This window comes from Sesamum indicum, linkage group LG2 (assembly GCF_000512975.1).
Source record: "Sesamum indicum cultivar Zhongzhi No. 13 linkage group LG2, S_indicum_v1.0, whole genome shotgun sequence".
Classification (NCBI taxonomy): Eukaryota; Viridiplantae; Streptophyta; class Magnoliopsida; order Lamiales; family Pedaliaceae; genus Sesamum; species Sesamum indicum.
Window position 1 is genome coordinate 18,362,795 of NC_026146.1, and position 16,614 is coordinate 18,379,408.

A 16,614-nucleotide genomic window follows, 5' to 3' on the forward strand; every position below is an offset into this window, starting at 1 on the left:
TTTAGTTCGAAATTTGAATTTTAATATATAAATTTGCATTGTGTTTTTAAATTTAAAATTTTAATTTGTAAAAAATTCATATACTTTTAGGTGTTTTATATTAAATTAATATATTTTATTGTAATATATTTGGACTCAATAAATCCTTTAAATTAATTAAATATATTTAAATAAAGTAATCTAAAAAATACATTTAAATATAAAAAAATAATTATAATGGACATTATACACTTAAAGTAATTGCCAGAAAATGAGGCCCACTTGCACAGTAAGCGAGCATGACACATTCTCCGTTAGTTTATAAGAAAGATGACTTTTTTTGCTGTATTTTATAAAACACAGAGATCTTTTTACCTATAAAATTAACACAGAGATTTTTAGCTAAATTTTAAAAATATAGGGTTATGCAATTTACCCATAATAGAAAGTAGGAAAAAATATTTTTTTAGTCCGTTAAGTATGCCCAATTTTAATTTTAGTCCTATAAGTTTGCTCGTTTTTTATTAACTCCAATAACTTGCAAAATTAATTATATTTAGTCCTCCGATGGATTGAATTTATAATTTACGCAGGAAAAGTGATATGGTTGGGCACCTAGATGCATTTTTGTTGATTTATAATCCTATGTGGCTAAAATCATGAGGTGGAAGACAAGTTAGCCATCTTTTGGAGGGAAGAAATATGACTTTTCTCTCTAAAACACTTTTCATATCCAACAAAATATAATTTCTTCTTTCCATGCTTGCACAAACCCATTTCTCTCCTTTATCTTTCGACTCCAATGTCTTCTTCCATGGAAGGACCACTTTTTTGTTACTGTGGAAAGAAAGCAATGGTTCACACTTCTTGGACTAATCAAAATCCAAGAAGGAGGTTTCATTCCTATCAAGATTACAAGCATATATTTCAAGTTTGATGCCATCAACCAATTTCATATTAAATCTATATTGTCCAAACAAATATTTTCAGATTAATTTTTTTCTATCAACTATGTGAGCTCCAATAGAACACTAGAATTCAGATTTCTAGATCAAAATATGATATGCACATCAACCTCAAATCTCATCACATTGAATATGATATAGATGATGATGATGTATGTTTAGGGCCGCTACTCTCAGTCTCAGCCCACACAAATACATATATAATCAAACCAGGTGATTTATGTTGGGGCTTTGAATTGTCAATTGCTTTTTTTTTTTTCTCTCATCAACCTCACACCAAAACCCCCATTCAAATCACTAAATCAGGAATTTTGGGGAGTTGTCTTCTCTTGCCCTAATCTAAATACATAATGCATATAATTTTATTAAGAAAAAGTATTATATAATTTATTTAAGTTTTTATTCAATTACATGTCCACATAATTAAAATATGGCATATCATTACTCAAAAAATTATAAATTAATTATATTATAAACTTGCATAGTTTGCAGTGCACATATATATATATATATATATATATATGTATGTGTGTGTGTTGGTTGAGAATTGAGGTGGTGACGTTGCAATTTGCATGCATAAAATTAGATTATATGATTTGTTGACAGCCAATAACAAGTTTACATTTATTATTTGTTTTCTGAAATTAATGTTTGTAAGTTTATGTGAGTTAGGGTAGGAATGATGAATTAGGGGAAGCCCAAGAATTTGTTTACTTCCAAGTGTAATGTATATGCATGCATGGATCACATGAATACAATATGTGGCATGAGATGATTGGATGGTGACTGTGATGTTATCATTTTATGAAACCAAGTGGGCTTAGGAGTTGAGGCTGTTGCTATTTCAGTTTATCTTATGTTCAACATAAATAAACAGCCATGGCCCATTAAGTGCTTACTATCAGATTCAGATCCAAACTCCAAACTCACACCCTATTAAAATGTGTTGAACAGAATGCCAAATTCCAACCCCTCCCATCAGGGGATCGGACAATGACAAGCCTCATCCATTCTATTCTTGCTTCTCTCATCTCACCTCCTCCCTTTCTTGAAAAAAAACAAAACCCCTCTCTCATTAATTACTACATATGTATATGTATTTATTTAAACAATCTCATTAACTAATCACTTAATAGTTTTGGAATTAGAATGTTTATGTTGATTAGACATATGTGGTTAAGAAAAGGTGACTTCATCATTAAAATGGGAGGGATGATCACCACATCAACTACTACTCATTATTAATTAACCCCTGAGATTAATTAAGAAAGCTCTTGAAACGCGTTTATCCTCAATCTAATAAACTATAAGACAACCAAATAAAATGTAGTAAATTTCACATACCATATCAGTCAGTCAGTCAGTATAACATGAATTTTACTATTATTAATATCATATTATGGTGTGATGATAACAACATTCATTCATTAATTAATACATTATTAGGAATATATCATAAAAAATACATACTCTACCATTCAATCTTTCTTTTGATCGCTGCTTTTATTTTTCATTTTATGAAGCCTCATAATCATTCATTACTAATCAATAATTACAATATCATATGATCCACCAATACCTAATCGATAATTAATAATTAATTTGATATATAGTATTTTAGATTATATATGTTGTATGGGTAACTGGGCTGCTGCTTTTCTTCATCATCAATTTCCCATCCAAACTCTAATTAATATAGTAGTCATTGATCAATATTGGAGGCGTTCAATGTGAACACTACCCACCATTTCTTATTAGACCAAAACATTATTAATGCATAACAATTATTTATTTTATTCTAATTAAATATACTTTACATTTATCTCAAAAATCGTCTGCCTCAAACAAAATTTTTCTATTCTTATACAACATAATAAAAATGCTTACTAATTAAAATCCACATTCAGCAGTAATATATAAATATATATATATATGTGTGTGTGTGTGTGAAATAAAGAAATACAAATATTTCTTTCTTCTGCGGCGCCTATAATATATAGACAAAAAAGAAAAAAAATACATATATGTTGATATATATACAGGCACTATACATATATATAGGTGGGTGGGTGGGTGGTCATACATATTCAATTAACTTTATTTTAAAAATAAATAATATTTTTGAAAAAGGAAAAAGGGTTGGCAAGTTCCCACATCAATCACGTCACGTGGATGAATCGCTATCACACAAGTTTCAGCAAACCCCACGGCCACCATTAAATTGTTCCCTCATGAGACGTAATTAATTAAAACGAAAAAAAAAAACAAACTTTATATATATATATATATATATGTATGTACGTACGTATAGGGCTTAATTATTATTTAAATAAGCAAAGTGATCGATTAAATGAATGTGGAAATGCTAGTCATGTTTTATTCCTGGCCATTCCCCCAAATTTAGCTGAAATGTTGCCACCAATAGTGCAATATATATTACAAAATATTTAATAATTAACTGTTAAGGGGAAAAAAATAAAGAGTAATTAAGAGTAGGTGCTAGATTGTCAATAAGAGCTAATTTAAATGCTCAAACCCTATTAAGTACATGGGATGTTGTTTGATGTATAGTAGAAGTTGATCTAATACATAGTATGAGTTGTTGAGTTAATCTACTGCATAATATGATTTATTAATATTTGATGTTGAGTGATCGATTAAATGAATGTGGAAATGCTAGTCATGTTTTATTCCTGGCCATTCCCCCAAATTTAGCTGAAATGTTGCCACCAATAGTGCAATATATATTACAAAATATTTAATAATTAACTGTTAAGGGGAAAAAAATAAAGAGTAATTAAGAGTAGGTGCTAGATTGTCAATAAGAGCTAATTTAAATGCTCAAACCCTATTAAGTACATGGGATGTTGTTTGATGTATAGTAGAAGTTGATCTAATACATAGTATGAGTTGTTGAGTTAATCTACTGCATAATATGATTTATTAATATTGGATGTTGTCTATTATATAACATGATTTGTTGTCTATTATATAATAGGATTTGTTGTCTACTGTAATAGTATGTGTTATTGAGCAATATATGATTATTGTAATAGTTGATGTGGGATGTTGTCTGTTATATATCAGGAGTTGTTGTCTATTGTAATAGTAGGTGTTATTGAGTAGAATAAAATTATTATTATAAATATTTTTATTAAATATTAATATCGATATGAATAATATACTTATAATCAATTTATTTAAAAAAAAAAAACAAATAGGTGCTAGGTTGTACTTGGAATTGGAATTGGAGTTGGAGGGATTATTATATTATATTAAAACTAATTAGATGAGTAATGATGCAAATCAGTTCATCTCAGCTGTCACTCATCACCTTTCAAAGTGTCTGTCTAGCTAGCTACTACAATGTCTTAATCATGTATTTATTTTCTACTCATCTATATATTTTTGTCAAGCTACCCCTGTCCTTATTATTATTATCATTATTTAATAATAATAATAATATATAAGAAATTGTCCACCATATTTCTTTGTATAATTTGTTTGGAGGGTTATCAACAATTTAAGTTCATTAAAAAAAAAAAAAACTCACACAGACACACAGACACACACACAGAGACACACAATGATCTTTGCTTGTTATTCATTTGAGAAGAATGATGATAATGGGTTTGGGTGGGTAGTTTAGATGATGATGCAAGCTCACAATGAGCTACTTTGTGGTCTCAAAATCAATCCAATCTGAATTTATGAAGAGCTAATTAATTTATAGAAAAATTTTGAAAATATAAAATTCTACTCTTATTAATATATATGAAGGGGTCCTACTATATATAATTAATGAGGAGCACCCAAATTATATTAATGATGGATTTGTAGGGTACTTGGATGGATTTATAAAATTCTAAAGTATCTTATGAGATCATATATATTTGGTAACTTACAAATATTTTATAAAATTCACATGAAAAGTTGAGAAAAAGATTTGTTATATATAATCTCTGTACTGCAAATTTTCCTACTTGTGAATTTAATGAAATAAGAAAATATTATAAATGAATATTTGAATGTTTTTGTGGGTAAAAATCATTATTTGAATATCTAATTCCGAATGCATATTCTTTGATTTCTCAACTTTAAATCAGAAACTTAAGTTTTTATCTCCTTCAATATTGATTTGAGTCTTAAATAATATTAATTTATAGGTGTTTCAACTTATTTTTACATTAAACGCTATAATAAATTTAGAATATTTTATTTGAACTTTAGTATTTTTTGGTAGATAAATACTTCAATCTTCCACTATGATTGAGTTGTGCTTTGATTACGTTAATTCACGGACTCCACCTACATGAACTTGAGAATTAATATTAATACAGATGTAATTAAGTTAAATATTAGTATTAACGATTCATTTTCTAACTCTTTTTTTCTAAATTATTATATGTATATATATTTAAGTCCATGATCAGTTTACCACCTGATATATATATAAACTTTTTCAGGTATCAAAGTTAGCAAGGATAATTTTGTAATTTATGACTATATTTTCCAATGTTGTTGATTGCACCATATACTCTCTCTTCATTGATTACTTCCTACCTGCTCTACTTTCTCTCTTAATTAATTGCAATTAGTTTGTTGAAATGAACATGCATGTATGTATATATATACGATCATGATGAGTTTGAGTCACACAACATATGATATTTACGCCTTATTTACTTTACTGATCATAAGTTAAATAAAGTAATAAACCATTGGTCACTTACTTACTTTCTTTATGGAATTAATTTAATTTGCGGTTATTAATTCTATCCTATTATCTAATATACGTAAAATAATTTTAGAAAAATAGACAAGGGCTTGAAGAAGTCATTGATTGAAGATAAGCGATTGTGAGAGCGAGAGAGTGTGGCAGAACGACCCCATTAAGCCACGTGTCACTCAGATGGTCCTATACATTTGAACACGTAGCAATAGCATCCCCATTAAGGGGGATGGATGGATAATGGGCTGTGTAAGGCGGTCAACGTCATTGGTCCGTCTAACCGAACAACTGGTGGGCTGACGTGGGCCGTCGCTTTCAAAGCCCAGACCTACAACCAAAAACAATACTATTAAAAAAAAAAAAAACTTGAAAAAAGAAGTGGGCGTCGTAGTGATGGCCTAATCACTACCTTCATCACAACCATTGCCAATGCCCCATATCCCATACCCCACACCCCACACCCACCTTAATCCTTATATCTTTCTTACCATATTCACCATATTGCCACTACTTCTTGATGCTTCCCAATAGTGCCCCTCCACTTTTTTCTTCTTTATTTCAGAATTTTTGTTTTGCTTTTCTTTCATCTTCATGTTTTGTTTAATAAAGAAATGCCTATTCCTATTCATTAACACACCACACAACAATATATAGGTTTGTTGCTCTTCAAATCACATGCATGTTGAAAAAATAAATTAACAACTATCTACTTAATAATATATACTACATACATATTGAAATATAATGACCAATAACAATATTATTATAGACAGTCTTATTATTTTTTATATACAAATTATATTTGTTATTTAAATAATAATTATGCGAGCTTTATGGGGTGGTGTCTACAAATACAAACATAGTGGTGTAAGCCTCTAGACACCACTTTATATTCCATCTCAAAGAAACAAACATAACACCTTCAAGTATATATGGGGCCTCACTTTTTTCTTTTCTTTTTTTTTTTTTTGCCTTCTTTCTTACTTTCTTATATTCCCTCCCGGCTCTCCTCTCCTTTGCAACTTGCCTCTCAACACTTGATCCAATCAAACTTCTTCATCACCATGCAAATGTCAAAATTAATAAACAAAAAAACCCAACTAGAATTCTCATCTATGAATATTATTATTTTGTAAAGGGTAGTTGTGACTTTGAACACCAGATGCATACAAAAGAGAAGAATAGAGTTAACTTCTTGGCGTGTGGGACTTGTCCAGTGGATGTGAACACCAAGCAAAGTTGCAAAAGCAGTGATTTTTTTCTTTTTTTTTTCTTGGTGAGTGGGAGTATACCCTTTTCTGCCCTCTTCAATAAATTATTATTTCCCATCCTTTCTAATAGTTTATTCCTCCAATTATTAATGTTAAAATAATGTCTGAAAGTTTTATCTTTTCTTGCACCATTATTATTATTATTTCTTCTTTTTCTTTCTGGGTTTGGATGGAGATAGATGGATGGATGAAATGGGATAGAGATAATGGCCCTTTGCTAGCAGACATTTCTACCACCATATTCCCTTCATCTTGCTTTCACAGATTCTTGTTGCATAGTGTCCATATAGTTTTTTTTTTCCTCTAGATGCTTTCTCTCTCCCTCTCTTTCTTCTCATAGTGGGAACATTATTTACTGCAGCAATCATTAATCTTTCAAACATATTATTACCTCACTTGTCTACAATACCAATAGTTGGCTCATTTCAGAGTCAAACTCTAAAACCCATAATCCCACTTCTCCGAGTTAGTTTGATTTTCAAGAATTTAAGGCTAACTGACCATCTTCAAGACAAGTTTTTCTGCTGCAGATTCTTTGTTGGGGTTATGCTATTGTTTTTGCTTTAGATATGCTTGTGGGGGTGTTTATGATTTGATTTCTATTATTGGGAGAATCTTTGCTTGGTTAGTTTTGGAGCATTTCTCCGGCCGAGTTTTTGGTTGGTAGCTAACAGGATAGAAATCGAAATTCTGTTTTGTATTTGAAAAAAAGTTGGTATCTTGGTGATTCCTTGATTCTTCCTCTGGTGGGGGTGTTTGAGAATTCCTTATCTTCCTCAGTTCTTGGTCTTGGAGCTCCAAGTTTGAAGCAATTCGCTGGATAAGATAGCATCATTGTCCGTATTCTCCTACCATTCTCACTCATTTTTTTAGGTGGTTTGTTCATTTGCTTTCTCCAAGAACCATAGATGGGATTTGGTGTTGGTGGAAGTCTAGCTAGGCATTTTCTGTAGACTTGACGGCAGCGTCGGTGTAATAATATCCAATAAGAAGGTAAAAACGGAGTATAGCTGAATCTGGTACTGTTTGAGAAGTGTTCCTTGTTATTATCTTGGTTAGATGAATTTACTTCATGTAATTGGATTTGGCTTGAAGGTGGGCCATCTTCTTTTGTTGCTGTGTTGCTGGTTTCTATCCCTGATCTCTTTGAATTGGCTGAGTAATGGAGGAATCATGACCACCAAGGCTGGTTTGCTTGGTGATGGAGGGCAAATATGGATGAAGTTGTGGGATCAGATCTCAGATTGTGGTTGTAAGATCCACCATCACTATTCCCACTATATTGGCTCCAGGAAAGTGAGGAAAAACTGGTCGAGGAAGGTTTTGATAGCCTGGATAGTATTTTGGATTATAGCAGCTTTGTGGGTTTTTTGGTACATGAGTTCACAAGCTGTGGAGAAGAGGAAAGAGACACTTGCTAGCATGTGTGACGAGAGGGCCAGGATGTTGCAAGATCAGTTTAATGTTAGCATGAATCATATCCAGGCAATGTCTGTGATGATTTCAATCTTCCACCATGGAAAGAACCCATCTGCTATTGATCAGGTAAAACATCTCACTATCTGGCTATAATTATGTTTAAAAAGGAGTTAGAGACAGGGGGCTGCTGAAACTAATTGTTTCATCACATGGCTGTTATGGATGAATTTCCATTGTTTGGTTCATTAGGAGTTGGTATTGTTCTTCTTGTACGCTGTTAAGCTATCAACTCTCTCATATTATGCTGTTAGTATCCATTGTCCTCGTGTACTCACGTATTTATACTGTACCCAATTTATTTTTGATCAGAGGAGAGGGGTTTGTGAGATCAAGAATATGCATAGACCTCCTTGAACTCAGTGAAATTTCTTGTTATTTGATTGACTGATGTAGCATTTACAACCAGATTTTTTCTTCATATTCTAATTGCAAGTGCCTTTTTACCTTATTGTTTGCCTACAAAAACTTGCAGCGAACTTTTGCGAGGTATACAGAGAAAACATCATTTGAGAGACCTCTTACAAGTGGAGTGGCATATGCAGTGAGGGTGCTCCACACCGAAAGAGAGCAATTTGAGATTCAACAAGGATGGACTATTAAGAGAATGGATAATGTTGAACAAACCCCAGTTCACGATGATGAGTATGATCCAGCAGACCTCGAGACATCCCCCGTGCAGGAGGAATATGCCCCCGTCATCTTTGCACAGGATACTGTTGCTCATATAATATCTGTTGATGTGCTGTCAGGAAAGGTAAAGTTTTTATGCAGTGAGTCCCTATAGTTTGATATTTGTTAGTTTCTCCACCGATATGCTTTATAAATAGAAGTAGTTTTATTCATAACCAAATCACATAATGCCGACGCAGAAAGTAGGGTAATTTAAATGATTGGTCGTCATCATGTCTACTTTCATAAGGTCATTGCCGTGAATCTTGTGATTACATGTCACATATTTACTCTAATGTTTGAAGTTCAAGATAGATGTATGAGGAGGAGGAAATGTTGAATCCTTGTGCTAACAGGAAGATCGTGAGAATGTATTGCGTGCAAGAGAATCAGGAAAAGGTGTCCTAACTGCTCCATTCAGGTTACTGAAAACAAACCGCCTTGGAGTGATACTTACTTTTGCTGTCTACAAAAGAGATCTCTCCCCTAATGCACCCCCTGCTGAAAGGATCCAAGCAACTGCTGGGTATGTCGCCTGACCTCGAATTTATGTATCCTGGTAGCTCTGTGTTCGAGTTTTCTTCCCGTCTAGATTGAATGGATATATGGTTGATTAAGAACTTTTCTCTCTGCTTCTAATTCTTTGAATAGGTATCTTGGTGGTATATTCGATATTGAATCACTTGTAGAGAAACTGCTTCAACAGCTTGCTAGCAAACAAGCTATCCTTGTGAATGTATATGATACTACCAATATCTCCCACCCTATCAGCATGTATGGTTCGAACGACTCATTTGATGGGCTGCATCATGTCAGTCCTCTTAACTTTGGAGATCCATTCAGAAAGCATGAGATGCATTGCCGGTAACTTGAGCTCTTTTCAAAGTTTTTCTTTCTTACCATGACCTTCCAGGTTCCTGAGTACTTATTAGTTATAATTTGAAACTTATAAGTTTATACTTCTGTTCAGTTGGATTGCTTTGTTTATACTTGTTTCTCATTGGCCCCAAAAGATGAGCCTATACCAGCTGTTTGTAGCAGCCCCTTGTTGTAAATCTGTTAAGGGGATATCCTATTGATGCAGATTCAAGCAAAAGCCACCATGGCCATGGATTGCGATAACTACGTCAGTTGGCATCCTTATAATTTCGTTGCTAGTGGGGCAAATTTTCCATGCTACGGTGAACCGAATAGCCAAAGTTGAGGATGATTATCACGAGATGATGGAGCTTAAGAAACGTGCTGAGGCTGCTGATGTTGCAAAGTCGCGGGTACTTGTTTGTTTTTTGCTTTTTTAGGTTAAAGTGCTTTAAAGTCTTAGGTAGAAACGTAGTCACAACTGCGTCTAATGAATTTCTTTCTCCTGCAGTTCCTTGCTACTGTTTCCCATGAAATCAGAACCCCAATGAATGGTGTTCTTGGTGGGTGATTAAGTTAGATTTTTGTTCAATTTTCCGTAATCTAATGCCTAGTTGATGACATCACATTTGAAAGTGATCTGATAGTCTCTGTCATTTATTTTATCAGGAATGCTGCAGATGCTTATGGATACAGATCTAGATGAAACTCAACAAGATTATGTCAGAACTGCGAGGGAGAGTGGTAAAGCTTTAGTTTCGCTCATAAATGAGGTTTTGGACCAAGCGAAGATTGAATCTGGTAAACTTGAGCTCGAAGCTGTTAGCTTTGATTTGAGGGCAATTCTTGATGATGTTTTATCATTGTTTTCTGGAAAATCACAAGACAAAAAAGTGGAGGTAAATTGTATGTTTTGCCTTCTGGTTTCTTTTTTCCTTCCTGTTTTGTCAGTGACCTAAATTATATCTTGTTTATCTTTTATTTGCTTTCTCTGGGCGATTGCAAGAGCAGTTGGCAGTTTATGTCTCTAGTAAAGTCCCTGCTACACTGGTTGGTGACCCCGGAAGATTTCGGCAGATTGTTACCAATCTGGTGGGCAACTCAATCAAAGTGAGTTTTACCTAGAATTTGATACATCTGAACCATAGATTTTGGTTGGACGTCTTCATTTTGATTTGTTTATTATCTTTAGGTAATAAGTCACCTTGTCTAGTTGTTTCCTAAAAATCCTGCCTCCACTTGAAACATAGTGCAACTTATTAGCATGGGCATGGATAGTCTGGAAACAGTTCTGCAGGCGAATATGGTAGCAGAAGAGCCAATCGACTCCTATGCCTAAATTAAATATTTGATTCAATGTTCTTATGTGATTTATAGTTAAAGCTATTTCATGTTTGACACGGTATATATAAGAAAAGAATTTTATGTTTTTGCTTCTTTTGCTGAACTTTAATGTTTACTGGCTATATTTCTATCTGCAGTTCACAGATAAAGGACACATATTCGTGACTGTTCATCTCGTTGAAGAAGTGGTGGAACTGGAAGACCCAACTAGCTCTTTAAGTGGGTTGCCTGTAGTTGATAGAAGGCGAAGCTGGGCCGGATTTAGAACTTTCAATCAAGAGGCATCCACCCCTTCTTCAGTGTCGTCCTCAGCTGACCAAATCAATATAATTGTATCAGTTGAGGACACAGGTCAAGGCATCCCACTAGAAGCTCAATCCCGTGTTTTCAACCCCTTCATGCAAGTCGGCCCCTCCATCACCCGAACTCATGGTGGCACTGGTATTGGTTTAAGCATTAGCAAGTGCTTGGTCCACCTCATGAAAGGTGAAATCGGGGTGGCAAGTTTGCCACAGATTGGATCTACCTTCAGTTTCACTGCTGTTTTCACTAATGGCTGCTCCAATTTCAACGACCAGATTAGTCAGCAAGTCAATGATCAATCCAACTCTGTTTCTTCCGAATTCCAGGGAATGAGAGCTCTGCTTGTGGACCCCAGACCTGCCCGTGCTAAGGTCTCCAAATATCACATCCAGAGACTTGGAATCCACGTTGAAGTGGTTCCTGATTTGAGCTTTGGTGTCTCTAGCTTAGTCCCCAGAAATGCACCTATAAACATGGTTTTTATTGAAGAAGAAATCTGGGAAAAGGATCTAGGCATGTCCGTTCTATTGTTGAACAATTTAAGAACGGATTACAGGGTCTCTATTAAAACGTTGCTTCTATCCAATTCTACAAGTGCTGTCCGGTCTGGTTTTTCAGCTCCTGATGTTCCAACTCCGTTTGTTGTCATGAAACCACTGAGAGCAAGTATGCTTGCTGCATCCCTACAGCGTGCCATGGGTGTTGGGAGCCGAGGAAACTATCGCAACGGAGAGATTCATACTTCATTGTCCCTCAGCAATCTTATTCATGGTAGAAAAATTTTAGTCGTAGATGACAATCCCGTGAACCTCAGGGTGGCTGCTGGTGCTCTGAAAAAGTATGGTGCTGATGTGGTCCATGCCGACAGGGGGAAAGACGCCATCTCCTTGCTAACTCCACCACATCCTTTTGATGCTTGTTTCATGGATATTCAGATGCCAGAAATGGACGGGTAACACATATCTGGCTGATTGATTTTCTTTCAAACTTGAGGGTCCGGCCTTGCATGTTAAAGCAGCTTCTAGCTACATCATATCTTATTACGGATAGCTTTTTAGGATGCACTGCTCTTGTTATATTATTGCATTTGTGGTTACTGTTTTATGACAGTAGGAGATTGTGCAGGTTTGAAGCTACAAGGAGAATTAGGGACATTGAAGCCAGCATCAATAACGGTATCCAGGGTGGGGAACTCTCTGCGGAAACTTATGGAAATGTGTCAAACTGGCATGTGCCTATTTTGGCCATGACTGCTGACGTGATCCAGGCAACAAATGAAGAATGCTCGAAATGCGGGATGGATGGTTATGTGTCGAAACCATTTGAAGCTGAGCAACTTTATCGGGAGGTTTCACGTTTCTTTCAAACAGTGTCAGATGAGAATCAGTAGAAGAACATTGTGGTTGATGCCAGGAAAAGGCCTGTTCTTTGATGCACCACACCACAGAGTCTTTAAATGGGTTGTGGATATTTCCAAATTGTGAGTATCCTGCTAACATGATAATCTCTTGACACGTGCCACAACGCTTTTTGCATAGCATGATTGATGTGGGTGAAATTATGCAGGAAAGTGTTTTACTTCTTCTTCAGTGGAAAGGAGAATGATGTATATATAAAGTTGAGAAGATTCTTTGTGGACACTGTACAAGATTGGTGTAGCATTAAGTCTGTTTTTTCTCGGGAGAGTGTGCAGTCAGGTGTAGTTTAGATTGGATTCGATTGGACCCTGTTTGAAGTGAAGACAAGCTTCATTACTTGAAGCAAGAGATGGAGAGACGATATTTAGCAGCGAAGTCATAGGCGGGGGCGGGTTGGAGTTTGATTTGTACGTATGATAGGAATTAGATTAGATTAGATTAGAATATTACATGATGATGCACACAATGGAAAACCAATGTAGCATGTAGAAAATGTATGATAGTATATATATATATATATACATATATGTTTTGGAGGTTGAATAAAAAAAAGTTGATGAGGGTGGTACTGCAACTGCTGCTCATTATTATTATTATTATTCCAATTTAGTGTTTGGATGTGTTGTGGGGGTGGGAGATGTTATGTTGATTGTGTAATGAAATGAATCTTGATTCTTGAACAACTGCCTGCCTGCCTGCCTTCCTTCTTTTACCAACACAATGCTACAGCCAAACTAAGGCTTATTGCAGCATTCAATTCAAAGGGATACTCTGTATTTTGTTCACATATAACAAAGAGTGGGAGTCCCATTCATCTCAATTCTCATGCCCTGCTACTACTACTGCTGATACAAGTTACAACCCCCTCATTATACGCTGCATTGCTAAATATTATTTTACTCTCAATTTAATTTATTTATTAAATCTACATTGAAATTGATTATTCTAACCACTTCTTCCTTAATTAATACAAAAATCCACCTCATTGCTATGACAATAAAATATAAATAATATAAGAGAAATGAAAGAAGAACGACTATGCGTTGAAAAGACGCCACCGTCTGCTGTGACACCTCCCCCACCATTTCTTAAGTCTTAAGACCCGCCCTGCTTCCCTTCTTTCCCTTGCACCGCCCCAACCAAGCAACACCGCCTCCGCCCCCTACCCTCCCTCACTACTGTCGCCTCGGCGGCAATGGATCCAGACGCGGTCGCCAAGGCCTTCGTTGAGCATTACTATTCCACTTTCGACACCAACCGTCCGGGCCTTGCCAACCTCTACCAGGATTCATCTATGCTCTCATTCGAGGGCCTCAAAATCCAGGGATCCCAAAGTATTTCTGCAAAGCTCACCAGTTTGCCGTTTCAGCAGTGCCAGCATGCCATCACCACCGTCGATTGCCAGCCCTCCGGTCCTGCTGGCGGAATGCTTGTCTTTGTTTCTGGTAATCTTCAGCTTGCTGGCGAGCAGCATCCCCTCAAGTTTAGCCAGGCAAGCCTTGTTATTGTTGCTTTTCAACTGTGATTGAGCTTTTTTTACTTTTGTGTCTATATAGTTGGTTTACAGAAAATATCCACATGAAACAAAATTTTCGAATGAATCTGTCCTAAACGTGGGGAGAAGATTGTATAAGTTCCAAGTGACGGGATTAGATGTTTGTTTTTAGCATCCGTGCAAATTCTTCTCAAAACTCAATGGTTCTGTGAAAGTATTTCCGGATCTTGATGTTTGTTGTTTGACTTGGGATGTACGAGTAAATGCTTATCACAGTGAACGGGAATAGCCATATTCACAAAACACTTTTTGTTGTTCGGTTGATTGAGACTTCTTAACTGTTGCATCTATATGGTACGAGTAATTCATGTTAAATCTCCCATGAGTATCTAAATTGTTGCAGTTTCTTATGATTAGTTTGTTTGTTCGTTTGTTGTTGGCATTGAATTACTGATGGCGTCTATTGATTGTTTACAGATGTTCCATCTAATGCCAACGCCTCAGGGCAGCTTTTACGTGTTGAACGACATCTTCCGGCTCAACTATGCATGAAGAATGTATTGCTCCAAGGTGGTGTTGCTGTTGTTCCAAATGTTTGTTTTTGGTGTACGTTTAAGACAATTCCTTAGATATGAATACCAAAGATTGCTTTGCCATTGGACACATTTGTTTGTCTCTCTTTCGCTTGTGCTTTATTTATTAACATCTACGTCATGATGAGTGAATTTAATGTTCATGGCCTGCCTTGTTTTATATGTTGGTTTAAGCTTTTAATTAATTATGCCATTGCCAAACATTTCTGGACTGACGCCCTGCAGTCTGGAGTTGAGCGGATAAGAATTACAGATTTTTAGAGCTAGTTGATGTGATTCCTCAGCTCCTCGATGATTCATATGGTGTGGTACGAATATGACAATCATGTACAATTCTTGGTGTGAGTTACATCCGCACTTCTTTAGCCTTCTTCCATCAGTTGTAAAATGATAGCCAGATTAACAAGCAAATACGGTATAAAATTCTAGACGGCTACTGCTCCTCGTCGTCGCTCGTATCAAAACCCGGCAATTCCAAGTGGGGAAGATCTGGAATTTTGAGGCCGGGGAGATAGGTAGGTTCAGTAACCTGTTTTTGCATCTCAGATGCCTGTTTGATAACATCTTGAACAACATTAACACTACGGCGGCCTTTGAAAAATCCTCCAATGATTCCACCAACGGATCTGAGGGGGTTGCTCAATCCATCTTTTATTTTCAAAATGAGAGACACCTCAGACAGTTGCCAGGCTATGGTCAGTACAATCATGACAGTGAGGAGGCAGTGAGTCATGAGATTCTGCTTCTTTACCTCCTTCAGCTCTTTCACTATCTCTTCGTTGCCAACTCCATTTGATTCATCAATCGCCGAACATAATTTATCTTCTACGTTAGCCTCTGGTTTGGATTCTTCAGTAACATTTTTCTCTTCTTCTAATGACTCTAACTGGTAATATGCAAAAACGTAGAAATTCCAGTTTACTTGTATCAAAGTTCAAAAAGAACGGAACAACCTAACCAACTGTTATTTAGTCTATTGATATGAATGATACGGTACCTCAGACAGAAGTCTGGAGAGGAGCTGTCGCTGGTGGTGGCCACGGCCGCCGGTTTTTTCGTTATCATGTACACCCACCAAGCTTTCTTTGGATAACGATGCCTCCATGTCGGCTTTAATTTCTTCCTCCTCCATCAATTTTCTTATTGCTTTCTGTATTAACTCCAACTTTTTGTCTGATTCCATCTCTCTCTCTCTCCTCTCTCTCTCTATAGCTGCTTCTATCAATAAACACGAGAGGGCGGTATCCAATTCAGAAGCCCACATCATGCACTCCTGAGAGATGGAGCTGTTGACACGTCATACTCATAATTTTAGATTTATGCCTCTTGATTTTCAAGGGACTGTTTGTGGTCTTCCCAATGGTTGCAAGTATTTATTGTAATCCTTTAAATTCGGAGAGCTGATCGCGGACGCCTCTTGCGATTAGCTCAACGGATTGATATTGGCCGTAGATTCTTGGAGGGTCGGTCTCTTTCTTGACATCGCCGTTTTTGCAGTTTCACTGACA

General features: G+C 35.8%; 3 protein-coding genes across 4 annotated transcripts; 2 read left to right on the forward strand and 1 right to left on the reverse strand.

The window, feature by feature from the left end:
• On the forward strand, window positions 7,101-13,623 carry LOC105156711 (histidine kinase 3). Of its 2 annotated transcripts, XM_011072933.2 has the most exons (12): window positions 7,101-7,940; window positions 8,043-8,492; window positions 8,899-9,180; window positions 9,452-9,621; window positions 9,747-9,959; window positions 10,180-10,366; window positions 10,465-10,516; window positions 10,623-10,852; window positions 10,965-11,063; window positions 11,435-12,552; window positions 12,726-13,080; window positions 13,167-13,623. In XM_011072933.2, exons 2-11 carry the CDS (start codon window positions 8,121-8,123, stop codon window positions 12,988-12,990), a joined length of 2,988 nt encoding a protein of 995 aa, XP_011071235.1. In that variant the 5' UTR covers window positions 7,101-7,940; window positions 8,043-8,120; the 3' UTR covers window positions 12,991-13,080; window positions 13,167-13,623. The 2 variants fall into 2 exon arrangements, with proteins under 2 accessions (XP_011071235.1, XP_011071233.1); XM_011072931.2 differs by having other exon boundaries at window positions 7,101-8,492.
• On the forward strand, window positions 14,053-15,243 carry LOC105156712 (nuclear transport factor 2-like). The gene is made up of 2 exons (XM_011072934.2): window positions 14,053-14,510; window positions 14,991-15,243. Exons 1-2 carry the CDS (start codon window positions 14,214-14,216, stop codon window positions 15,063-15,065), a joined length of 372 nt encoding a protein of 123 aa, XP_011071236.1. The 5' UTR covers window positions 14,053-14,213; the 3' UTR covers window positions 15,066-15,243.
• On the reverse strand, window positions 15,198-16,561 carry LOC105156713. Its single transcript, XM_011072935.2, has 2 exons — window positions 16,104-16,561; window positions 15,198-15,992 (listed from the first exon to the last, which is right to left on the reverse strand). Exons 1-2 carry the CDS (start codon window positions 16,371-16,373, stop codon window positions 15,540-15,542), a joined length of 723 nt encoding a protein of 240 aa, XP_011071237.1. The 5' UTR covers window positions 16,374-16,561; the 3' UTR covers window positions 15,198-15,539.